Below are 26,349 nucleotides of genomic sequence, written 5' to 3' on the forward strand. Positions count from 1 at the left end.
GGGAATAACACTTGAAATGTATATAAGAAATACTCAAGTTAATAAAAAAAAAAAAGAAAAAAATATTTGAATCATTCTGCCAATCAGCATAGAGATTTTAAAGTACTTCTTCCATGCTTTTGTCTTTATAATACTAAAAAATGATAGTAACCAGAAAGATTTGAAGATATCTTAATATACTGTTTACCATGCCAAATGCCTTCCCAGGCAATTTAGACTGGACATATTAGTTACTGCAAACTTACCTTATACTGAAGTTAAAAAAAAGATATTTTAGAGATAGCTAGTTTTGACGTTTTCTATCTGTCCTATGAGAATTCCTCATAGAGAATGATGAATGTTCAACAGGAGCACTTCTGGCCCATCTACTCTGATGAGAGGATGTGATTAAAGTATAAGAATCTCTGTAGGATCCAATAAGCATTGCAATGATTGGGTATGACGTGCTCCATGCTATTCCTCACAAGGAAGGCTTTTTCCAATATTGTGAGACTATGGTGTTGGTAAAATCAGAGGACATGTATCCTTCAGTTTGGTTTAATAAAGGGAAGACAAGGTAAGGAGTTAGAGAGAATCTGAAAACAAGGTAAATGTTTTCCAAAAAAAATAAATAAATAAAAGCAGAAATAATGAGCTAAACAGTAAGGGTCAGAATATACAACCCTGGAAGCTTCAGTTCTCCTCTTACCTCTGTTTCTCTGACAAGTCATAATGGCAGAATTGTCCTATGAGGCAATGCTGCTTATGCTAAAACAACTCTTGTATAGAGTGATCTGTAGCTTGGCCAGGAGTATGACTGTAGTACAAATGCTAGACTTCCCACTAGTGTACAGCTGTTTGGTAGCTAGGCCCTCAATGCTCACTCTCTATAGCCAGAGATGTTGGTTCCCATTTAGTTGCATAAAGGACAGCTCACCAATCACTTTAAATTGTTGAATTGAATTAAAGAAATTCAATTGATCAAGGTATATCTACAAAGTCTTCTTCCTATGGATTTATAATATTTGTATGAACCAGAATTGCTGGTGACTGGCTCCAGACAATTGCAAAACAAACAAACAAACAAACAAATAGATGAATTGTAGTCATGGGCAGAAAGTAAATCAGAAGATTGACTAAGGGGTATAAAATTATCTTATTGTTAATGTTACAGGAGACTGTACACCTTGCTACTGAACCACTTGCCTGAAAGATCCCTGCTGCATGAAGCTAAAGGCTTCAAAGTCCTATTAAACCTTTAAATATGCATAAGCACTAGGATCATGGAGACACTGTAAAACTCTGCTTATTAACATGTCACCCATAATTAATGAGTGAACTAGTAAATTGCTTATATCGTTTAGATTTCAAAAGAAAAAACCTACACATATATTTTCAATTAACTATGTTTAATGACAATTCTAAAACATTGTTATTGAAAATATAATAAATGTGTAAGTGTATATGTATATGTACTATCTATATGTATGTCTCCTTAAAGTGAGCATTACAGGAGCTAGGACATAACTGAAAATCTTTAAGCATGAGAGCCACATGCCAGGCCCTAGGCTTATTCTCCAGCAATAAAAGAAAAAAATAGTTGTATATAAATATTTTACCTGGAAAAGAAAAATGCAACATTAGGATGGAAAACATATCCTTTATGTTATTGTAGGGACATAATAAAATGTATGTTTGCTATGAAAAAAAAGAGGAGTTACAAGATGCTTTTAAAATGTAAATTTCCTATAGGTCACACACACCACACCCATTTTCTCCATTCCTTCATTAAATCTCAGTAAAATGGAATGAAGAATGAAAAAGAAAGTTAAAAAGACAAATGTTAGGGTTACTAAATAATTGAATAAATAAATCACAAAATAGTTCAGCCAGGCACTGTGGCTTAGTCCTGGAATTCGAGCTCATGGATGCAGAGGCAGAAGAATCCCTTTAGTCTGCCCATGCCACATCGTAAGAAATTTTCTATAAAACCAAACCAAAAAGTCAACAAATTTCAGGGAAGTGGAAACAGTAGCCAAAATGAAACTAAATGCAAAATGCCAATTTCTGCTGATGGGATTTCAGAAGTATAAAGCTAATTTGGTTTAAGAGAAAGTACGAAGATGCAAACTGGAGACAGTACTTCCAATAGTTGAAAATTGAAGATGGAATCAGGATGAGTAATATTAATCTAAATCTCTATAAATCCGAGTAAATTCTCTTACTGTCTGCATGACATGGCAGCGTGGGACTGTCCCCTTCCACCTTCATAAGAGCCTAGCTGAATTGAAATAAAGAAACTCAACAAAATAATTTTGTTTATTACTTAAGGGTACAGAGAATGCCAAGATTGAGCAGGATAACATTAACTATAAAAAGATCTTGTTTCTATTTTATTTTTAAATTAAACAATCATTACTCCATTGATTTGTGGCCCCATAAACAGTTGGTTAGCCACGTATTTAAATTTGCCTGCAGAAAATGGGTGGATTCTGCTGTGGAAAGGTAAGTGATCATGGCGAGTATTTCTCCTTTAACATAGACATCATGTTCTACTTTATGTAAAGGACTCATCCTGGGCACCAACAGAGGAAGACATTTTCTGCAGGCACTAGGACTGTGGAGTCTCATGAGTGTGGCTGTGCAGACATGTAATACAGTCTACCTAGCATATGCTTGGAACATGTTTGATTATTTGTGATCTTGAAGCCTCACCCTGATAATAATCTGTCTAAAGGCTTTCCCTGGGGGGCGGGGCAGAGTCATACTGGCACAGGGGATGCTCTAAAGAAACGATCGCATGCTTGTATTCAGTTGACCGCTTAAACTCTGCTTAGATATCTAACATCATTCATCATATTCCTGTAGAACCTTGGCAACCCAGTGCTGATCGCGTGAGCCCCAGGCAATGTTGAGATGCTTATTATGTGTTCAATAATTCCATACCCAGATGTCTAACCCCTCTTCTGTTACTTCTTCCATATTTAAAACTTCATTATGTCCGGCCTTCTGATTCATCCTCCCTCACTCCTTGGTAGGATATGAAGCTCTATCATAGAGCTACTCTAATGCCACATGTAATAATTTTTCATTTTGAACTTTACCTACTGAATCCACAGTGCAGTACTTATCTCATGACTGGACTATCGTAATCACAGGTATACCTCAATGAAAACAAACCAGGAACATGAAGAAAAGGTATCTAGGAACTAAAGAATTTAATTAGCTGAGAGGTAAATCTCACTTCCTGATAATAAACAAGATACGATCTCAAAGTCACAGTTGAGTTTCTGGTTTAGGCTCCAACTGTAGCATGAGTGGAATTCCTAAGGCAAAATTTGTCACAGGTGAGAGAATGGAAAAGAGTAACTGACAGATTTTTCTGAAATATCTAATGAAAGAGATTTCTGCAAATATAATTTGGAAGAAAAAAGATAAAGGGATATAGAACAAAAAATTTCTAATGCAGTAATTTTCTTCAGTGACCAATATTTACATAGCAATGTATTGAAAAACAAGTTGTTGCAAAGATTGAAAGCATAAAACAAGTATTATATATGGTATATATGTGAAAAGCACAAAAAGGGACCAAGCTTATTACATTTTAACTTTGAATATATGTTTAAAAATAAAATAAATCAATCAGAAATGGCAAGGTACATATAATTTTAGTAGCATAAAGATTGATTTCAAAAGTAAGAGCCTAGGAAGTAGTATCTATAAAGCAAACTGAAAGAAGAAACACAGGAGCAAAAGGCTATTTAAAACAGTATTATTTATAAGTGTTATAGTACTATGAACTTGATATTCTTTGAGTATAAATCTAGATACTTATAAAATACATCTATTTACGTATCTACCCTACTTTCATAAAAACAGGGAACATCAATAATTTTTTGTTAAAAAGTTGGAAAATAATATTTTTAGAGGATTAATGGTGACAAACTTAGTTTCTACTTTTCACACAGTGAATTCGATTTTCTCAATTTTGTGTGTCATTTGCCCCTAGTCTACACTTGTGGCCACACAGGGATATAGGAATGGCTATGTGATGCTTTATTTTGCTATGGTTAGTAATAACTAAGTACAAAATCATAATAAAACAAAACCGTCAAATTAATCAACCAACCAACCAACCAACCAACCAGACAGTTAACCATCAAAACAACCAGACAGCTAACCATCGAACTAACTAACTAACCAATGAGACAAACAAACCGAAAACACTAATAATTATTTAGCATTATTGAAATGTGTGGGTATATACTCATGAATATAAATGACTGAATTAATATCTTTTGGATGCCCATGCATTAAAATAAATCATTGATAATGAAAAAAAGTAAAAGTAAACAAATGAGAGAATGGAGCAGGAGCCAGGATGAGGTTATGAAGTTGATGGTGAATACATCATTTGGCTAGACCAGAAGTGCTTTTAATAGCCTTTCTGTGGTCCCTGTAAAATTCATCCACCTCTTTCTCCTTCTTGATCTGTCCAAGGAACATCATGATGAAACTGCTGGGCTGCCAGTGCCCAGTTGTTTAAAACTAGAGCCTTGTGCCTTTTTATTTGGTATAAGAATGGACATAACAGATGATGCTGAAGTGACAAACCCCAGCGAGCTCGGGATTTCCTGGTTCCAGATCCCACATGAGGCACAGATATTTCCCATCATGTGGATCCTCTGATTTCTATAAATTGCTCAAGAGAATGTATTTAATATAATTGTTTTTATTCTTTAATTCAGCTGTGGAAAGCCTTATATAATTTTTTTGGTCTTTTTTTCGGAGCTGGGGACCGAACCCAGGGCCTTGTGCTTCCTAGGCAAGCGCTCTACCACTGAGCTATATCCCCAACCCCACCTTATATAATTTAAAAAGAAATTCTTCCCTCTGAAACACCACATTATGACATTTTATATTTTCTTCTTGACACACTGTAGATCAAACCTGTTGTCTAATACATAAGGTCAATTGATGTTGCAGTGCCAAATTAAAAATGCCACTTATCAGTGATGGAATGTAAATATAATGTTGCTTTCTGTAAGGTGTTATCATAGTAATCAACACCCCGAAAGAAATATAATTTGAGAGGCAACTTATGTAAGCACAGGGAGCCGTGGGAACTCTCCCGAACTTAATTGAGCGTCTAGATTTTTTTTTTGTTTTGGTTTTGTATTTCTCTTTAAATGATGATTCCTTTTGCTTTTACTTTCTGGAGAAATATTTCCTTAAAATTATGCCACTGTCCCTATTAAATACACATACATTCCTGAATTTACTTATTTCAGTAGGACAAATAATAATTTTTTTTCTCAGTAATCGTTCAATGCTCATCATTATTGAATACTTGCTGATCCAATGTGGATTTCTAAGTCAAACAGTTTAGGTATGCCCAGTATTTACATTCAGTCTTAAGTTCATTACATAGAGGGTTTGTAGTGTAATATCTCATCACCAAAACAATGGTGAATGACAAAGAATCCTGGTGCAGAAAATGTCAGAGTTGGCAAATACATATCTTTAAACAGATTGCTCGGTTGACTTAAATACCAGAACTGTCTTTCATCAAGTTTTGATTGGCTAACTCTTAACCTTGATCCAACATTGTCCTGTCTGGAATGCATTTCATTTAAGGTGGTGAAAGTAAAGTCTTGAATTATTAGCAGAAACTTCCCCTTTTTATCCATGTAATAACAAATTGGCAAGTACATTAGCCTAAAGAAATGGAAGAACGTTGTAGATATTTGAATTGCTAATTTGGAAAGAGACATGCTGGGAAAATTCCTAAATCACAGGAAGTTCCTAAGCACAGGCTTTTATTATCTTACTGCACAAAGTTGGCATCAAATATGCAAGCCTCTCTGCTACCTTATGCTGTAAAAGCTGGATGGTCTTTGCTGCTTTATTAACATAATGAGTGGAAGTAAACCCATTCAACACACCTGGATCACAGCGAACAGACATTGTAAAACTGTTTCTCTCTTTGCTCCTCTGATTCATATTATGAAGTTGGAGTTAATCAAAGTTAAGTAGGAAGATGCAATTTATTGATTAAAAAGATTAAAACAGAGACTGAAGGAACACCCATTCAGAGCCTGCCCCACATATGGCCCATACATATACAGCCACCCAATTAGACAAGATGGATGAAGCAAAGAAGTGCAGACCGACAGGAGCTGGATGTAGATTGCTCCTGAGAGACACAGCCAGAATACAGCAAATACAGAGGCGAATGCCAGCAGCAAACCACTGAACTGAGAATAGGACCCCCGTTGAAGGAATCAGAGAAAGAACTGGAAGAGCTTGAAGGGGCTCGAGACCCCATATGTACAACAATGCCAAGCAACCAGAGCTTCCAGGGACTAAGCCACTACCTAAAGACTATACATGGACTGACCCTGGACTTTGACCTCATAGGTAGCAATGAATATCCTAGTAAGAGCACCAGTGGAAGGGGAAGCCCTGGGTCCTGCTAAGACTGAACCCCCAGTGAACTAGACTGTTGGGGGGAGGGCGGCAATGGGGGGAGGAAGGGGAGGGGAACACCCATAAGGAAAGGGAGGGGGGAGGGGGATGTTTGCCCGGATACCGGGAAAGGGAATAACACTCGAAATGTATATAAGAAATACTCAAGTTAACAAAAAAAAAAAGAAATACTTTTGCATAAGCCTTTTAATATGTACTGAATAAGTTAGGGAAATGGCCTGAATATCCTTCACTATTCCTAGGGAATGATGCATTATCAAATTATGGGAAGATGATGGCTTGGGGACAAGGATCTTTTCTAGCTGAACAGGGATGCTAGAAGATCTACCTTCATCCAAAATGTGCCCAGCTGCACCTCAACTTCCTGTTCTAGTCTTCTTTCTGTTGCTCTGATAAAATGTTCAGATCACAAGCAACTTAAAGGAGGAAGAAATGTATTTGGTTTACATTTCCATTTTATAGTCCTTCAGTGAGAGAAGTTAAGGGAAGGAACTTAAGTACGAGATTGAAGTAGAAACCACGGGGGACACTTCTTGCACGCCTAGTCTCCTGCTCCCTCAGGTTCATGCTCAGCTGGCTTCCGTGACAGCTCAGGACCACCTGCCCAGGTACTGATAATATTCACAGTGCACTGTGCTCCAATTTATCAACTTATCGCCCATACAATCCCCCACAGAATAGTCTGATCTAGGCAATTTCTCAGTTGAAACTTTGCTCTCAGAAGATTTCAGATGGTCTTGTGTTGACAAAGCTAATGAGGACTCCTCCTGAAATCACTCAAGCTCTGGGTACACATTCTAGGATTGATTGTCTTTTACAAGCTTTACAGATATTAAAACAGATTTTACCATTCTCAGGTTTATGCCCTGTTAAACTATGTACACTCCTGAAAGGAATATGACTCAAAATATGGAGAAAGAATACATGCTATTTTTCATGCAATTACTTAGACAGGAGATATATACTTTTATCAAAATAGCAAATAATATTATATTATTGAAAAAGTTATATGAATAGTACATATTTACTAGAATGTGTCAGAATTAGAAAGAAGGCTATTTTATATTCCTATAAAACATAATATGTAAAAACCTATTTTGATCTTAAAACAGTAGATGATTGACGTATTTTTATTTTTTTTTATTTTTATTTCTTTAGTTTTGATTTTTCAAATTCAGATGTGCTGCCCATTGGACTTCTAGAATGTAAGCTGTGTATGCAGAACTTAGACTAATCTATAGCAGCATACGTTCTCAATTCAGTACCTCTAAACAGTGGGTCTTTACTGTAGTATTTACAATATTTATGTAGTATTTAATGTAGTATTTAATCCTTAAAGGATTAAAGCAGAAAAAATATAAAATTATCCACTATGAAAAATTCTTACAGATGTCAACAAGATGTTGAATAGAATTAATTAAATTTCAGTCACAGATGGTGGGTAAATATCTCTGGACCTGGATGTAGCAGTAAGTTAAAGGAATGATAATCTGTAATAACAATTTCGTTGACTTCAGAAGCAGTAGAAAGATGGTACACTTCATTAGGAAAGTCCTTTACTACCTTTCAGTTAGAAAACTCTGCCAGCAAAACTGTATCCAAACGGTTTATAAATATTTCAATTCACATTTGTAAATATGAAGGCTATTTCCTTAACAGTTGCACATACCCAGGAAGCACATAAATATAAATGTACTATACAGAAAATTACTAAAGATGTGTGGAGGTAACAAGAGAATATAGTTAGATCGAAAGGAAATAAACTGTTTTTATTTGTTTCAAATCTCCATTCTTCCCCTTTAGGTAGTTATTTTCAATGGCAATTAGAATGCTAGGCAGAAAATTGATTTTTTTTCACTAATAAACTTGATAAGACCTATAAGTCTAAGGAATATAGATCAAAATTATAGCTGTTGTAAGAGATGATTATGCATAGAAACAAAATAACAGGGCCATTAACAATACCTTCATACTGGGGAAGATGACAGAGTGGCTGATGACTGACTGCACAAATTTAAGGAACAGAACTTGGATCCCTGAACTCAAATAGGAAGCCAGGTGAAGTTGCAGCTGCTTATAATCCTGGCATTTGAGGGGCAAAGGCAATGATCTTCACAGCAAACTGTATCAGAACCCTTGCTAGAGTTAGCATGCCCCAGGTTCGGAGAGAGAGACCCCGTCTGAATAAATAAGTTAGAGAAGCATTGAGGAAGACAGTTGATGTCAACGTTAGCCCACACCACACACAGGTGTGCACACACATTCAGGTCACTGATACAGGCACGGACACACCCACACTCATGAAAACCGGCCTAATCTTGGTTCCATGCTGATGAATGACTGCTTTGTTATCTGAAGCCAAATTCATTAAGATGAGAGCTATACCACAGTAATTACTTTTACAACCCTTTTATTTATTTACACAGATAACAAGGAACTGTGCCTATAACAGGCACTTCATAAAATAATGCTAAAAATTGAAGTGAAATAAAATAAAAATTTCCAAACACCTAACAAATCTTTCTTGAACATTAACTGTGCAGATAATGCTATTGTGGAGATTAGAATATATTACGTAGCCGTCAACAAAAAGACACTCAACGCTTTCAAAAGGATGGCAAAGTAACATACCTCCAATTAAAGAATGATAAAATACCATCTATTTATTCCCTAGTACGCACATTATGAATTTACCAGAAAATGAGGCAAAAGAGGAACGTAGAATGAAGTTTACTTTCTTTTTAAGTTAGCATTATGTGAAAACCCAGGGAACATCATATTTTGAAGCATCTCTCGATCCAATAATAAAATACATTTTCTTTCTTGAGAGTATAGTGATGTGATCATTAAATGAATGGATGTTCAGAATTTGAAATGAGGTTTTTAAAAAGACCTTGACTCGGTTTTACGTATATGGCAATAACAATTTTCTGATTTTATAAGCAAACTCCTAGTGTCTTCCTAATATGTCTGTGTGTTTTCTACAGTTAATTTTCCACATGGTGGCTAGAGATGACAGATTTTTATATACTGGTCTGATTGACTTATTCTTTGCATGGATAATAGCAAAACTATTCCTGATTCACTTATATTTCTTTGTAGAGAAATTTCTTTGTAGAGAAAGTTACAATCAACGGAGATAAGTCAAGTGGGTCATAGCTCTTAATTATGAAGTGCTGGAAATAAAGAGGAAAAAGAAAAGGAAAAAGAAAAAAAAATAACTGACTCCCCTGGCTACTTCCTTTCCAGGAAACAAGTGCCGACGGGAAACTCATCTTTGGCTATAATTCCCAAACGCTTCATTTTCCTTTTCCTGAAGTTAACTTTCTCACCGAGCTAAGCAGCATTTTCAGCTATTATTAGCGATGGGCCAAGATCAGCTGACCAGTATCCATCAAACTCCTCCGTTCAATGAGCTCAGGGACTCCCAAGGAGCTGCATGTATGCCGACTTCTGCTTAGAGCTTCTAATTATTTTCTAACAGATAATGGAATAGTTAAGTTCAGGGAGGTTAGATTAACTTTGTAAGTGGATCAAAACCCTAGATAAAATTACAGCAGCAAAGATCGCTACTGGTGCCCTGGGGTTTTCTGTTCTGAGGGGCTCTCGTGCCTCGTGTCTATGAAAAGCTGGTTTCCCAATTTTACTGCTTCAGAAATGCTTTTTTTCCCTGTTACCACCATTATTGTTGACACGTGCCAACTGTAAACAGTGGGTACAGGACAGGTTCTTCAGTGAGGCCCTCCTGGGAACTGAAATGTCACATGTCACATGTATAGGTTTACATATTGGTGTCTATTACTTTCTGGAAAAGAAGATCAATCTATATACTGTATATAGGCTAAGTTATTATTTTAACACCTAAACGAAGTACAGAACTATGAAATGAACAGTGGTTATGATAAAATTGAAATGTTCAATACACCTTATGAGCCTGATAGACTTTTTGAGAGTGGACACACATTGATTTTATTTTTTTTTCATTTGTGTGGAAGAGTGACACAGAATGAAATAATAACAAACAAGAAGCAAGGGACACACAAAGCCATCAACTGGCCTTTGGAAAGAACATTCACCTCTCTGTAAAGCTTAGTTATAAAGATTACCTCTCATAGTTAAAATGTGGAGTCCCATGGAGATCTCTAACACCCCAGGATAGTGTTAGGACAAATGGTCCTTCTCTGAAAATTAGCAGAGGATCCCAATTGCCAGTGGTAGAGAAGCTCAATGGACAACATCCAGCTCATTGAACTAGAAGCCTGCACAGAGTCTTTATCCCGTGTTTTATATATGTGTGTATGTATGTATATATGTATGTATGTATGTATGTATTTATTTGTTTATATTACAATATATGTATATATTGTATACTGTATATACATTATATATATGCAGTGTGTGTGTGTGTGTGTGTGTGTGTGTGTGTGTGTGTGTGCATTCCATTTTGTGATGGTTTGCATATGCTTGGCCCAGGGAGTGGCACTATTAGAAGGTGTGGTCTTGTTGGAGGAAGTGTGTCACTGTGGCGTGGGCTTGGAGACCATCCTCCTAGCTGCCTGTGGACATTAAGGCTGTTCCTGGCTTCCTTCAGGAGATGTAGGACTCAGCTCCTCCTGTACCATGCCTGCCTGGATGCTGCGATGCTGCATCACTCCCCCCTTGATGATAATGGACTGAACCTCTGAACCTGGAAGCCAGCCCCAGTTAAATGTTGTCCTTCATAAAACTTGCATTGGTCATGGTGTCTGTTCACAGCAATACGACCCTAACTAAGAAACCATTGAATGTATCACAGCATTGTAATTATTTATTCTAGGACTTAATTGCTTCCCTATGAACATTAGGTATATAATGCGTAACAAAAACTTTTGAAAATGGCTCCTTCCTTCTAACATTTCATGTTTTTTTGAATCTGTAAACAGATCATGAACAAGGCTTGATATGCCAGAAGTTTTTCCCTGAGGTTTTTTGGCCCATGAGAAAATGTTCTTCCCCCATTCACTCTGTGTGTGTGTGTGTGTGTGTGTGTGTGTGTGTGTGTGTGTGTGTGTGTGTGTGTGTGGCTATGTGTGTATCTATGTGTCTATGTGTCTATGTGTGTGTGTACCTGAATTTGGATGCCAGCGTTAACTTCAGGAATTTTTCTTCAGCTGTCCTACACCATGTTTTAAAGGCAGAGTCTCTCTCATTTGTCTGAAGCTGCGAAATGGGTCAGGCTGACTGTCCAGCAAACCCAAGGCAACTGCCTGTCTCCCCTTTCCCCATCATTGCTCATGTAATATTGCATATTACAAGTGTGCTACCTAACTGGCTTGGTATATTATCTGGGAATCAAGCTCAGACCTTCATTGTGTAAGACAAGCCTTTTACCAACGAGCTATTTCCTCAGTCTACATAGTTGCTAGTTTTTAGCATAAAGTAATTATTACAAATAATGTCCCCTAGTGTTACAGTCAAACTGAATGACTTTTTTTCCCTAAGTCTTCATAATTTTGAAATACTGCTCAGATTGGAATCAGAAACAGCACATGATCAGCGTAATTCTCTTCTCTATATGACAGTAACAGGCCTCTTAATCAGATAAGAAATTCGCCAAGTTATAGAGTTTGGAGAACTAGAGAATTACACACCCAATAGACTACTGATTTGTAGTTAAGAAATTTAAATTCTGATATAGTAGACTATAAGCTCTAAAGCAATCTCCTCTCATTTACACACATCCAGGAAATGTTTTTGAGGACAAAAAGCTTATAAAGCTTCATGTTAAGATTTACAAAGAACAACCTACTTGGCATTGGGGGAGTCCCTTTTGTGTGATTCAAGAGATAAATTAAGCCAGTTGGAATGTAAAGCTTGTCAAATACCTTATCTGTTTTCAAACCCTTCAGTACCCCTCAAGGCAATCTATAAAGCTCAGGATTTGAGAGCTCCTGAATTCAGTTCACTGTTCCTGGCAATGATTTATAGGGACTATAATAAATTATATTTTTCTAATTTATTTTTGTCAACATCTGCAATACCTTCATCTTTTTTCTTTCTTTCTTTTTTATAACAGAACCCATCTTTGCATGTTTATTGCTGTCAGAACAGAAGGACATGGACAGGAAGGAAACAAAGATTTTAGTGGGAAAAGAAAATTATGTAAAGTTACTAGAAATGATTCTAGTAATGAGGAGTAAGGTTTTAAGTTAACCTATAGAAATAAGTAAGGAAAGCATTCACAAAGGCTCCCATTGCCAGGGTCCTCTAGTGGAACAAAGGTAGGTTACCTCCCTCCTAGACACATGGGGGAAAATTCTTCATCTGCTAGTTCACAAAAAAAATGAATAAATAAAAAATTCTTCAGACTACATGATTCCTTTCCAAAGAATCAAGTCGAAGAACATTTTTCAGGATTTGTTTTGTGCTGTGGATTAAAACTTACAATTAAATTGATTAGTAGAATAGACTGGGAAGTAATAGTATGACATACAAGTGAATGATCCAAATATAGTATGCCAAGCTTATGACATGAATTAATAAAATATTATTTAAAGCCAATTCTGCTAGAAGATACCGGACTTAGTGAAAGAATACTCAGAGCTTTTATAAGATAAAAAAAATATTTAGACAATTTATAATAGTGGTGTTTTTAGCCATGCTTCTATTGTGCGTTTGCTTTTGTAAGGATTGACATCAGCAAACACAACTGTAGGCTCCCAACACCTTGCAGTCCAGTAGCTGAGAATAAGATGCTTGGCCTGCACCTGGTTACACACAACTTTAATCTCAGCACTTGGGAAACAGAGAGGCAGAGAGGCAGTGTGTGTAGTCACACAAATGAAACTCTGCAGTGGGAAAATCCAGAACAAAACTTTCCCACGTCATTTTACAAGGCTGCTATAATCTGAGTAGATTGTATGTTTCTTACCCGACTCACATAATGACATCCATTAAAGTTGGAAAAATTTACTTGGAAAGAATAAGCAAAAATCACGTGAGCATGACTTCAGGCAAATAGCAAAATGACAGTTAGGTAAGATAAACAAAAGTCCTTGTGGCATGGCAGAAAGAAAATCATTTTCTCCCCACAAACGATGCAACTTACAAAATGCTGACAGGTCACATGAAAACCTTTTCCTGAATCACCTGACCATGAACTGTATTGCAAACGTAGCATGAGATATCTGGACCAGTAGCCGAGCAGATTAACGTGTGCTCTGAGCCAGTATTGGAATCCCATCCCTAGAATTTAGTGTAATTACATATTTCTTCCCTTCCAAGCTTATTTTTTAAGAAAACAAATAATTTAGTTAAAACAGTTTAAAACAATCTCAACAGGTAATCAGTGTAAATGTCCTGGGAAAGTAGAATAGAGGACATTGAGAAAAAGCAAAAGCCCATATCATTTTCCAGGACTCTTAACAAATAACATCTTTTCTTGGGTATATCTTCTATACAATTTGATGATTATTTTTAAATACAGAAAACAAATAAACCTCTTAAAAATCTTGCATTTTCTAAGAAAACCAGGCTACTTGAAACAAGAATTAGGAGTCTCTATGAATGCAGGCATCCTCCACATGAAGACAGACCTTTAGAGTAATTTTCTTAATGTCATTCAATGTGATCTTCCTTTATGGAATGAAGAATGCGCTGCCATTCACTAGGAGCATGTTATTATTGTCATTATGAATCCATTAGACATGTTCCGAAGAGCTAAGTAGCAGCCCTGTGACCAAATTCTCCTTCCATTGCTTTTAGCAAAACATTTGATATAATATGGTCTGCCCCTGATTTACTTATTGCTTGTGGTAAAAATTTAAAAAGAATAGCACAATCTTTTCCTTTGTCCTTGGATATCAATAGAGGCATTAGCTGTTAGTGATGACTTTCAATTATTTAGCTGCAGTATTTTTTGGTTATTTGTTATAGTAACCAGTAAAACACATATAAATATACTTGTATGTGTGTATCATCATTATATAAAGTGGGTTATTGTACTATAGAGATAAAGAGCCTACGTGGAAAGGAGTCTGATGCTTACTGGGTGTACATAGTTTTCATTGTCTTTGTAAGCTTTAGCTTTTACTGTTTAAAACACACACACATACCTCTCTCTCTGTCTCTTTGTCTCTCTGTCTCTGTCTCTGTCGCTGTCTCTCTCTCTCCCTCTCTCTCTCTCTCTGTGAGTGTGTGTGTGTGTATGTGTGTGTAGATAGATAGATAGATAGATAGATAGATAGATAGATAGATAGATACATACATACATACATACATACATACATACATACATACCCAGAAAAACACATAGGCATTAGTATGCAAAACAGTTTCATGGATGCCTCCAGAGGATCCTGATTTTTCAAAAGCTCTCCTGGAACACTTTACTCTGACATTAAAACAACGGGTGCCCAGGCACTTCTTTCTGCCTAAGCTTTCCCTTGCCATTCAAGCCATTGTCTCCCATCCTCAACAAGTAAAGTCATGAAGATATAAAGAATCCCTCTCTCCTAAACCATAATCCAGTGATATAGCAAATAAAATACTGGCTCTAGTTTTCTCACTTTCCCAGCAACAGTCAACCAATGAAATTTAGGACAATAGTAGGCGTAACTGTCTTAATTCTTGAATTGGACAATGAGTACAGATTGTCGGGCTTCTCTATAAGAAAAAAGCCCACAGTTATCATTGTGGTAGGTAGCAGTTGTGCTGTCTTATTTCCATACCACCCTACTCATGAGTCACCTGACTCAAACATAAATAACTTCTACTTAATTATTTCATGAGCAGCTTCTGCTTCTGGAAGAAATTACAGTAAGACACATCAAACTTAATACTTTTGCTATTACGGAATGACTTGTAAATTCAGCTCTGTCCTTTGACTCAACTTGTCCAGTTTTGCTTACACGAACCTTCCCTTTCCGTTTGAGCTGTTACTTAATACTTAAAGTGCTCTGTGAACATTGTGGATAATCTACAAAGGGAGGCACAGAATATCGCCATACATTTACATGGAAATCATGCCTACTCACTCAAATACTGCATTCACCATCAATGTTGCCCTTTAAAAAGGCTTTAATTACTGTGATGTTATCCTTTCAATATTTTAAAACAAGTCACCAGGATAGTAGAAAATATTTCTACTTCCACTTATCAAAACTCTGCCAGTAGCAAGAATGCAAGCTGTTAAAAGCTACCATCTATCCAAAAGTAGGAAAGACATATCAGAAAAAGAAATTCTTAATTTCTTAGCTTAAAAAGAACAGATTTTTTTTTAGTCTGTTAGTTACCAAATCCATCATCCATCTAGGAAAATGACTCCTTTCAGGCTCAATCAGAGACTCATCTAAAATTCAACAGAAAGCTAAGACTTGAAGCTACCATCCTACTGCCGTTTCCATGGGAATAGAATTCAGATCAAGGGGGAGGGGAGTGGATGAATGGGGTTAGGAGCTTTCAAATAATCATTCGAAATCATGATGAGGATTTTAGAGCTTCTTTTTTACGTGATTATTTTGTAGCCTCTTAACCCTCTTTTGCCAGACTGTTTCCATGGAAATATGACTGTACAAGCCTCCAGCAGAGATTATTAGCATTCTTCTGAATTACAGCTTTGGTTGTAGCCCAAGGTGGCCAAGTTTGATCTTCTATCAGTTTTATATATGAACCTCCACTTTTTATTTACCAGAATATTATTTTGGTAATTTCTACTTAATTTGAAATTTTCAATTTCCTTCCTCAGTTTATAGCTGTGATCTAGGTTAAACTGAATGATTAGAGTAGAAGGCAAAGTCTTCAGTTCTGAATAGTAACACTCGAGCCAGGCATTTAGCTGCAGGGAGTGTAGTAACCTTCAGAGACCTGCTGAAAAAAGTATTTAGTTACGGGATAAGTAATATTTATTATTAAGTGTTGCCAGTGAGGCAAGAAGGGTGGTATTTTAATTCTTTAGCAACCGATATGCACTGAGACCATTCTTTAGAGCTGCTTGCTTGTACCCTTCTCGGTCCTACTGTGTAACACTCAGTAGTAAAATCGCCTCATGAAAGACAGCATTATTCTCAAAATTTTCAAGGTCATCTACTGAGCTTCTGTACAACTCCGAAGGAGCTTTCAAGATAGAGCAGCTAAGGGTGCATGGCAATCTGTATTGACAAAAGGCAAAGTGCATGTGCTCATGTCGTCTTTATGTAAAGGTCACTTTGAAATCAAAACCACTCTTATTATTGAAGACATTATGTTAAAAGAATGTATATTGGTCTATTTCAGAATCCCTAGTAAGATATCAATGTGAAAAATAACAGCAGGGTACACATAAAGTTTTTTTTCCACCTTACCTTCTAAAATCTGAACAGCTCAGTCTACCACTTTTCTCTGGGGTAATCTTCACTTTCTGAGTGACTCCATCGAGTGCTTTCATTACTTAGCAGATTTTGTTATTATTATTATTCTAAGTTGAAGCTTTTATCATAGTCCTCTTGGGTGAATCTGAATTAAAGACTGTAAATTTCACTTGAGAACTTAAGCATGAACTGGGAGGTTTCTGTTGAAATACAGGTGTGACTGACAGAGTAATTTTGAGTCTTTATCTCAATAAATTATAACACTACAAAAAATAAAACATCCTAATTAATTTTTTAAAGCAACCTCATGACTCACAAAATGTAATTCTTGTGGCTATCACATTTGTGGTTCTGAGAGTGGGGTGTGTTCCTAAAATCAAACTTTCTTTGGATCTCATTTGTGTAACATTTGCTTGGAGCACAGGCAGAATAATTTACCTAGGGTTTTGTCCTAATCACCCGTGCTTGCCTCTCTACCAAAAAGGGAAGGGCTGAAGTATTGCCACAGTGAAGACAAGACAGGTAAATCCTCAAATTTTTGGCTCCTTAAGAAAATATTTCTGGTCAAATTTGGCTGGTTCTGCATCCTCTCTCCACTTTGCAAAACTTAGGTAATCTTGGGTTAACTTCGTTCTTTCAACCCGGTGATATGAAAGATCATTTGTAATCTATTTGGAACAGTACTTGGAACCTATTTCAGACTTTTCCAATAATACATAGGAGCAGTCTTAGTATTTTATAAGTGCTATCTAAATAAGAATGGCTTACTGTTGACACCATCAAGTATTTTTGACACTGTTTTAACTGCATTTAGAAATGCATTTCTGATTATAATCCAAATATAAAAACTGAAATATCGGGCTGGAGAGATGGCTCAGCAGTTAAGAGCACTGACTGCTCTTCCAGAGGTCCTGAGTTCAATCCCAGCAACCACATGATAGCTCACATCCATCTGTAATGAGATCTGATGCCCTCTTCTGGTGTGTCTGAAGATAGCTTAGTATAGTCATACATAAAATAAATACATAAAATTTAAAAAAAACCCCGAAATATCATATTTTTGAATCACAGAAGGAAATTCAACATGAGGATTATAAATATATTTATATTGCCAGAGTTATCCTAGAGTACAATCATGGTACAAATTTCAAACCAGGGATATTCTATACATGGTAAAGTAAAGGGATCCTAAGATTTTAAGTATGAGGTTGTGACATTTACAGATTAGAAACTTTGAAAGGTGGTTGTATTTTCCTTATTTTATTTTCAAGCACTCTGTTTAATTATAAAGGACCGTGTCCTTGTGTACTTACATCCATGAACTCCACATTGGCTTTGGGGCCAGTTGTCTCATTGAGGATCTTAATAGCCACAGGGATTTTCACAGTTTCACCTTCAGGCACCCAGATTCCCTTTCAGGGAAAAAAGTCACATTAATACTATATTGAGATAGCATAATATTAATAACAGAATATAATTTGATTTGACTGATTAAACTTTAAATTTAATTTACTTCATTTATGGATTATCATATAAGTACAACGTTTCTCCCTCATCATTCCTCCCATCAAACCTTTCTATAGTCCTGCCCATTCTTTGCATGCATATATATATATATATATGTATATATATAATATTCAAGGAAAAGTTCTAGGGCATATTGAATCCATAGTAATTTATCTTTTTAATAAATTCTGTATATTAATGATTGTCTCTGGGTTCATATAAAATATCTGTCTTATCATCAACATAATTGCAGAATTTATGGAGTAGGACAACATTAAAATGTAGACCTTAAGGTACAAAATAAATATTAGTATTTCTGCGAAAACTTAAACATTTAAATGAGGACAATAATTTTTTTATGGAATAGATAAGAATGAGAGAATTATTGATGATATTTTAAAACAGTATCCAGTATCTATTAAAAAATAGTATAGAGACACAAATGAGGACGTGACAGTCAGGAATCTCATGCAGTTTAACTTTGAAAGGCATGGGATGCAGCTGTAGGCTACAGCTCTACCTTCCTTATCACTGGTCACAGTGTTGGAGAGACACATAGCATAAATAAATGTATTTGTATTATCCAAAGTTAAGGCAAGAGAAGAGAAATAGGTCTGAGAACTGTTGACCAGAAACAACAGTTAAGAAAAGAGCTTTAACACGTCAGGGTGAGATTCATGCTCATGCTGGACTCAACAGAGTCAATACGGAAATGTATGTGCACAAATTCAGGGCAGTGATGCAAGTTTTTTTGTGGTACAGTTTTTAGAAGGATATTCAAGAAGAAGTAGGTGATGAGGAAAACAGAAAACAACTAAGAACTCCAAACCCCAGGCTATATTTTCTCAGAGTTGGTATCTAGGTCACAGAGCATGCTTACCATTATTCAATAAAATAACCACACAGGGAGTTACTTTATAAAGCAATGGCATCAATATTAAAATATTCCTAAAGTGTAGTTTTATAATGAGAATATAAATTCCATCTGAATTAATTTGCACCACCTGTGGAAAAGCTTTTACCATTACTTAATAGATCTAAATATGTAAAATTTAACTATATTTGTACCTGCATTGGTCCTAATATTTTTTGTTGTTGTTGTTGTTGAAGCATCACATAGCTTCAATTTGAAGAAAAATTTAACCAAGTATGTGCCCAAGCCACTGGCATTTGTGTGGCCACCAAAAGCTTTACAGAGTTTAAGACAGTGTGCCTTAAACAATATATGAGACATTTATTAAAACATAGGGCTGGCAATACATATTTCAGACATACAATTTAAATAAACTGACAGAACTTCTAATAATTTTTCTATAAGCACGCATTAGTTCACATAATTCAGTTTTGTCAATATGACAGGCAGAAGTGTTTGCAAACATGAAACAAATGGAAAGAATTTCTTAAAGCTTTCTGTTGACTTTTCTACAGTTAGCTCAGAAAGCCTAATTCATATTAATGTATATGAGAAGTCAAGTGATTATCAGATGAATCATGGGGCCAGTGGGAGGCAAAAACCTTTATGTAAATGAAAGAAGCAGTAGATAAGGTAAAGATGTTTCTGAGAGATAGGAAATAAGATAGTAGTGATTTAATTAGTTATTTCCAACATCCTTATTTAATAAAATTTAGGATTATTTATGCGTTATTCCAAATAATTTTATAGAATCCGTTAAAGTTGAAATAATTAAACAAAATTAGATTCAATTTTATGTATAAAACTACACCATTATGTCTCTCTCCTTTTTTGGCAGCATAATTTAAATGTAGATAAAGGACTATTCTGTCTTTTGAACTTGCAAAATATTTGAAGATCAGAAAGACAAAACCAGCTAGACTAGAATCTGTGCAAATTGGACACTCAGTTAATGATTTAACTGAACAAAATACGCACAACGAAATGATAGGAAAATGAACACAATTTGATCTCCAAAGGTTTTTGTAAAAGAAGAAAAAAATTATAAAGATTTGCAAATGCCCAGGAAAGGAAAACTTGGGTTTGCAATATGACCGGCACTTAATATTTTTGTAATAAATACATTATTATTTTATGTTATTTGATGCTTTTGAAACACTGTTTTGCTCAATTGTCCAGTCTGGTCTCATACTTTTAGTTCAATAATTCCCCTGGTTCAAGCTCAAAAGTTTGGGGTTACAGGTAAGAGGCCAAACCTACTCCATCATGAAATTGGCCTCCTTCTGGAGAGAAAGAAAGAAAGATTGATAGAAAGAAAAAAGAAAGAGAGAAAGAAAGAGAGAGAGAGAAAGGAAGAAAGAGAGATAGAAAGAAAGAAAGAAAGAAAGAAAGAAAGAAAGAAAGAAAGAAGGAAAGAAAGAAAGAAAGAAAGAAAGAAAGAAAGAAAGAAAGAAAGAAAGAAAGAAAAGGCCAGAGTATGAGACCCACAATTGAACCCAAGTAGCACCCAAGTATCAGGAAGGACCCCTGGGCTTGTCCTTGGCCAGAGTTATTCCCTATTTCCTTAGCAACAGTCAATCAAAGATTAGTCTGATTGTTTCAGATGTACTTCCAGACCATTCAGGATTGTGCAAGGTCTCACTTCAGAGCACCTTACAATGGACATTCAGGTAGATGCCTGCCAGGCTGGAAACCCACTTGCTTCCTCCCATTTTCCTATAAAAAACCCTGTCCCAATGAGAAATCAGAGCTGCTTCAACAAACAGTCCTGTGGGTTGGCTGTGAGTAGGCCCAAACTCAAGTTTGTAATAAAGAGATCTAATGTGATTACATCAGAGTCAACTCCTTGTTGGTCTTTGGGGTGCATGAATGCTTCCTGGCACAACACATGTATATACCACCACACCAACTTAAATCATTTTATTAAGCAAGGAAACCATTGAGCATTTTAAAATGTAAAATTCTTAACTTTCTATCTACTTATCACATGTTTTGGAAAAATCAATGAAAAATATATCACTTAGAATGTATACAGTAAGCTGCAAAAACAAATTGTACCATAGTTAATTTTTTTAACGTAATTACAAGGGCATTAAAACAACAAATTTTAACCACTAACCCACATATGTAACCAGTTAGAAAAAATGTAATATATATATTTAATAATATATTGCGTACTCATATGGATTTTGAGTGATCAATGAGTAAGGTACTAACAGAGATTAGAATTAAAAAGGAGAAAGAAGAGCAAAGGATTGTGGGAGGTTACCCAGGAAGTTCTGAAAGCACAAGAAGCAAGAACTAGGGGGAAGAGGTTGAGGATTTGGAGAAAAAATGGGAATTTGCTAAAAGGGAAGAAACTGTTGAGAGGCTCAAAGGACATTGAAAGGACTCGACTGGTGTGAGTACCTACAGCTGTCTTTCTCTAGAGACTGCACTTACCCAAGCTTATTCAATAAAAATCAATAACCTTGACCTGCTCGGCCACTTCTCAACACTACCAAGATTTGATATTAAAAAGGAATTATGTAGCAGAAGACTGCCTTGTCTGGCCTCAGTGGGAGAGGATGACCCTAGTCCGGTAGAAACTTGATCCACCAGGGAAGGAGGACACTGGCAGAGGTGAGGTGGGGGCTGGATGGTTGGGTGGGGGAGCACCCTCTCAGAAGCAAAAGGGAAGGGGGTAGAGAACTCAGGAAGGGGGACAAGAAAGGGGAATATCATTTGGAATGTAAATAGACAAAATAATTTAATAAAAAAGAAATTAGGTTAGCTAAAGTCATTACTTCGGCTATTATTTTTTAAAAACCCGAGACACAACGTAAATAATTGATGGCATGTACTGTGTTTTACTTACTTTATAAACGGTTCCAAATGCTCCCGAGCCAAGGACTTTTACCCTCTTTAGCTCTGTTTCCTTCAAAATTCGAAGTTGAGCTTGATTGGGTGCTGTGCCACTAGGGGTTAAGGGCTCGACTAGCTGCAAAGCGAAAGCACAAAGTTAAGTTGTGTATCTGTCATTCATACTCAGTTCTGCTTCTTGCCCTCTGGTTCTTTGCTTTCTTTTTATATTTTTTATTGGACTTTTTAAATTTACATTTCAAATGTTATTCCCGTTCCAGGTTTCCTATCCATAAGCCCCCTATCTCATACCTTTTCCCCCTGCTTCTATGAGGGTGTCCCCCCAACCACCCACCCCATCCAGCCTTCCTGCCCTGACATTCCCCTACACTGGGGGTTTGAGTCTTGGCAGGACCAAGGACTTCTCCTCTTATTGGTGCCCAACAAGGCCATTCTCTGCTACATAAACAGGTGGAGCCGTGAGTCTGTCCATGTGTACTCTTTGGGTGGTGGTTTAGTCCCTGGGAGCTCTGGTTGGCTGGTATTGTTCTTATGGGCTTTCTGGTTCTTTTGTAATGCTTTTCTAATGGTTCTACTATCATTGTAATATCAGTCCCAGTCCCATCTGTCTCTCCACTTGTTCTTGATCTGGGTAAACTCAAATGTTGCATCTATTCTACCACCCAGAGGCATGCTGACTAGAAGATACGATGCTAAGTGCATAAACAAAGTAAAGGAAGACACACTGTAACAAAACCAGAAATAGTCCCTTAGTAGCACTTACAGTGATTGGAAGCAACCATGATCCCGTTAGAAGGGGATCATAGTTAGTGTGATTCTCTTCCTCTGGGCAATGAACACATGAGGTTCTTCTCAAGTCTCAATTCCTACCTGAGGCAGCCTAAAATTCTAAAATTCTGCTTTTTTTCTTTTTCCTTTTTTTTGTAGACTAACAGGTGTTATCTATTCATGACGGTGAGTTGTGAATTCATTTTAAGTAGTTACTTGAGTAGAGAGTTTGGTTCTAGACTATAAATATGCTTTGGGACACAAAGGGCTGCAAAAGCAAATGGGGGGTGAAGGTTTCCTAGTTCTGACTTCTTAATAGCTACATATTAAGATAAGTCAATAGAATGAAAGTAGAATGAAATTAAAAGCAATGGTTTATATGTTTCAGTTTAATTTTACATGTCTGCCACTCTGGAAGAGGAACCAGTGTTCTTAACGGTGAGCCCTCTCTACAGCACCCAGCGTAATTGTTATGATGCCATTTAGCATTTTTAGAGTAGTCACTGGTACAGATGAGACAGTGTTTAAATTAGTCACACCTCAATCATAGTTTTCCCTTCTGAAATTTCAGCTAACTGTATTTTGGGATGTAATTGGAAAATAAAATATAAAATTTCAGAAAAATGTCATGTTTAAAATAATTTTCATTGAAGCAATTGATTTATCTGTATCAATAGTAAGTCTAATTAATTCATGATATCTGACAGAGAAACCAAACGTTATCACGGTTATGCATGTATAGAAATAAACACTACACAAACTTCAGTATCATCTACAGCTTTAGACATCTCCTGGTTTCAGAAGGCATCACTCTTGGATCAAGGAATTTGCTGTACTGCAGAGGGTTTGGAGCACCCAAAGCCCATATCCTGGAAAACATTCTATGTTATAATTCATGCTCAAAAAAGGAGAACTATCGAGCTTTAAAAAATTCAATTCTTTTGAAAAAAAAGGAATTAAAATTTAAACAAACAATGGAATGAAAATATAATCTGCATGAGGGAATCATTGAAGATTTCTCCTACTCAAATTGTCTAGAATCACAATGGTATTACAAGACATCTGTTTACAAGGCTAACTGTGCTATGGCCCTCCTCTCTGGTCATTACCATCATGCTTCTGTGAACATCATGACCCATTAAACCAATAGAGTGGGCCTGAGATTAGTGGGTACAGAGGTAGCAAGGATTTTAGGAAAAGCGTGATAAAAATTATCAACAAAACCAGTCTATTCCCTAACACTATGACAAGAAATCTACCATTTTACCATTTTCTCACTGAATATTATAAAAATATACATTAGAACATTAAGAATTTCATTAGGTCAAGTAAGACAATCTCAGAAAGGGTCATTGAATTTTACATTTTAAAAATCGGCAGCAGCAACAATTAAAAAAAGAAAAGCCCTCCAGCAGAGGCTGTCCTTCCATGCCACTGCACTTGGTGGCAGATTTTTAAAATGTTATGTGTGATTTATAACATGTATGTGTGCACGTGTGTTTACATGCACATGCATATGTATATGTGCTCGGGAGTCCAGAAGACAATCTATGGTTTCAAACTTCAGGCACTCTCTACTTTTTGGGGACGTACTATGTCTGTTATACGCTTTGCATCTGTCAAGTAAAGAAATTGTCCTGTAAGTAAGCCCACGGGATCTACCTGTTCCTATGTTGGGAGTATAAGCCCATGTGGAGTCTATGGATTGAATTCAAGACGTCCTGCTTATGAAGCAAGCCCTTTACTGACTGAGTTATCTCCCCAGGCCTGTGACCAAGTTATGAACCAAAAGTGTATAACTGGTGAGGAGTTTTCGGCCCTTTGGGCAAGAGATATGTATGTTTGTGTATGGAACATGTTTGGGTATATATCTTGGCATGCAACGTGCAATCGTAGTCTCTTTGGAATCTTCTGAGGGCACAAGAATGGAGATATAACCCATCCCCAGTGTGCTGCATGTATGAAAGGATGAGTGGTCCCACTGCAATCATCTTAAGAGATAGTCAGATTGCCATTTTGACAACCAGAGAGAAAGTACACTCTGAGGACACCCAGAATTGCTCTGCATTGTTCAGGCAGACTCGGGTGGGGCTATCAGAACCAAGAGGCAGGATGGAACTCAATAACACACTTCTACCGCACTGTCCTCTGTGATAGTTCTCCTCTGTCCCCTGTACAAAGCAAACTATCGCCTCGCATGCTAAAGAACTCAAGTGCCAGTGTACACAAATTGGTGATAATTTATGGATAATTTTTATAACCTCGATATGTAACACACAGTATTAAGTATATCTCATCAATGGTGTTAAAAGTCTCATCTTTTTACTGCTCTAAGCTTTAACCTGCATGCTCAGCTTTTTCATTTTAGGCGAAATTAATAATTGGCTGCCAATTTAGTGATGTTAATTAAAACCCACACAGCTCACACTTTAAAACTAGGAATTTCTATTTATTTCTCACATGTCATTGAGCTGGCCTCGCCTTAGGCACATGCTGGCCCTACAGCTACTAAGATATCTTTTACTCAGGATTGGAACCTTCACACAAACAGAGCATCGTCTAGGCTGTAAAACTTAAAGAAAACCTCCAAATTAATAATAATAAAAACAAAAATAACAACAACAACAAAAAAAACTTGTTGGGGTTCGGAATTTAGCTCAGTGGTAGAGCGCTTGCCTAGCAAGCGCAAGGCCCTGGGTTCAATCCTCAGCTCCGGAAAAAAAAAAAAAAACTTGTGGAAACGTTACCTCTGTCTCCAGGAATCTTCTCAAAGCGCGTTTCTTTTTGATGCTCTTCCTTCTGACATAAACGGCAAATGTCAGAGCCATGATGACCAGGATGAAGAGCCCTCCAATGACTCCGGCTGCAATCAGTGGAGTTCTGCCAACCAGAATAAAAAAATAAAAATAAAGTATGAAGAGAGAAAGACAGAGGAAGAGGAAAAAGCAGCTGCATGAGGCAATTTCCACACTTCATGAATCTAGTCATTTCAAAGAAAAGCAAATAAAAAGCCACCAGGGCTGTAATAAAGCCTTTCCCATTGTAAACTGCAGGTTTTGTTTGGCTTTTTAATAATAAGCCATGCACATATGATTAATCTTTGGAGGGGAGAAACTGTAGCATGCCATTTGGTGAAAACAAATTGGAAATCTGGACAAGGAATGAAGGACACACACTAAAGCTGTGGAATGGGAATATTTATAATTGCTTTCATAAGTAAATGAAAATGCATTTTAATGAACTGTCATAGAGTATGATTTTATTTCAAGAAGACTACCTTAACAGTGGCACAATTGACCTTTCGGGCTGTTTACAAATGTGTTTTTGAGGTTACTTCATTTTCAATGTTCAGTAGCATCCCTGGTCTCTGCCCCTAGATATCAGCAGCACATCTCTTTTTCAGTCACAACAACGTCGCTAGATACCGGCAAAGGTCTATCTACATCGATTCTACTTGAGAACCTCTTATCTAAAGTGAAAATGCCTACTGGGCTGGGGAGAAATACA

The 26,349-nt window shown here is 36.5% G+C and overlaps 1 protein-coding gene across 5 annotated transcripts in view; it reads right to left on the reverse strand.

Annotated features, from left to right (window-relative positions):
* Erbb4 (erb-b2 receptor tyrosine kinase 4) overlaps nt 1-26,349 on the reverse strand; it is a 1,072,248-nt gene that overhangs the window by 190,603 nt on the left and 855,296 nt on the right. For all 5 annotated transcript variants that reach the window (XM_063267662.1, XM_039084150.2, XM_039084151.2 and 2 more), the window contains 3 exons: nt 25,590-25,722; nt 22,070-22,192; nt 18,107-18,205 (listed from right to left, as the gene is read on the reverse strand). In XM_063267662.1, coding sequence (XP_063123732.1) covers nt 18,107-18,205; nt 22,070-22,192; nt 25,590-25,722 — 355 coding nt within the window. The remainder of the gene's footprint in view (nt 1-18,106; nt 18,206-22,069; nt 22,193-25,589; nt 25,723-26,349) is intronic.

This window comes from Rattus norvegicus, chromosome 9 (genome assembly GCF_036323735.1).
Source record: "Rattus norvegicus strain BN/NHsdMcwi chromosome 9, GRCr8, whole genome shotgun sequence".
In the NCBI taxonomy this organism is placed as follows: domain Eukaryota; kingdom Metazoa; phylum Chordata; class Mammalia; order Rodentia; family Muridae; genus Rattus; species Rattus norvegicus.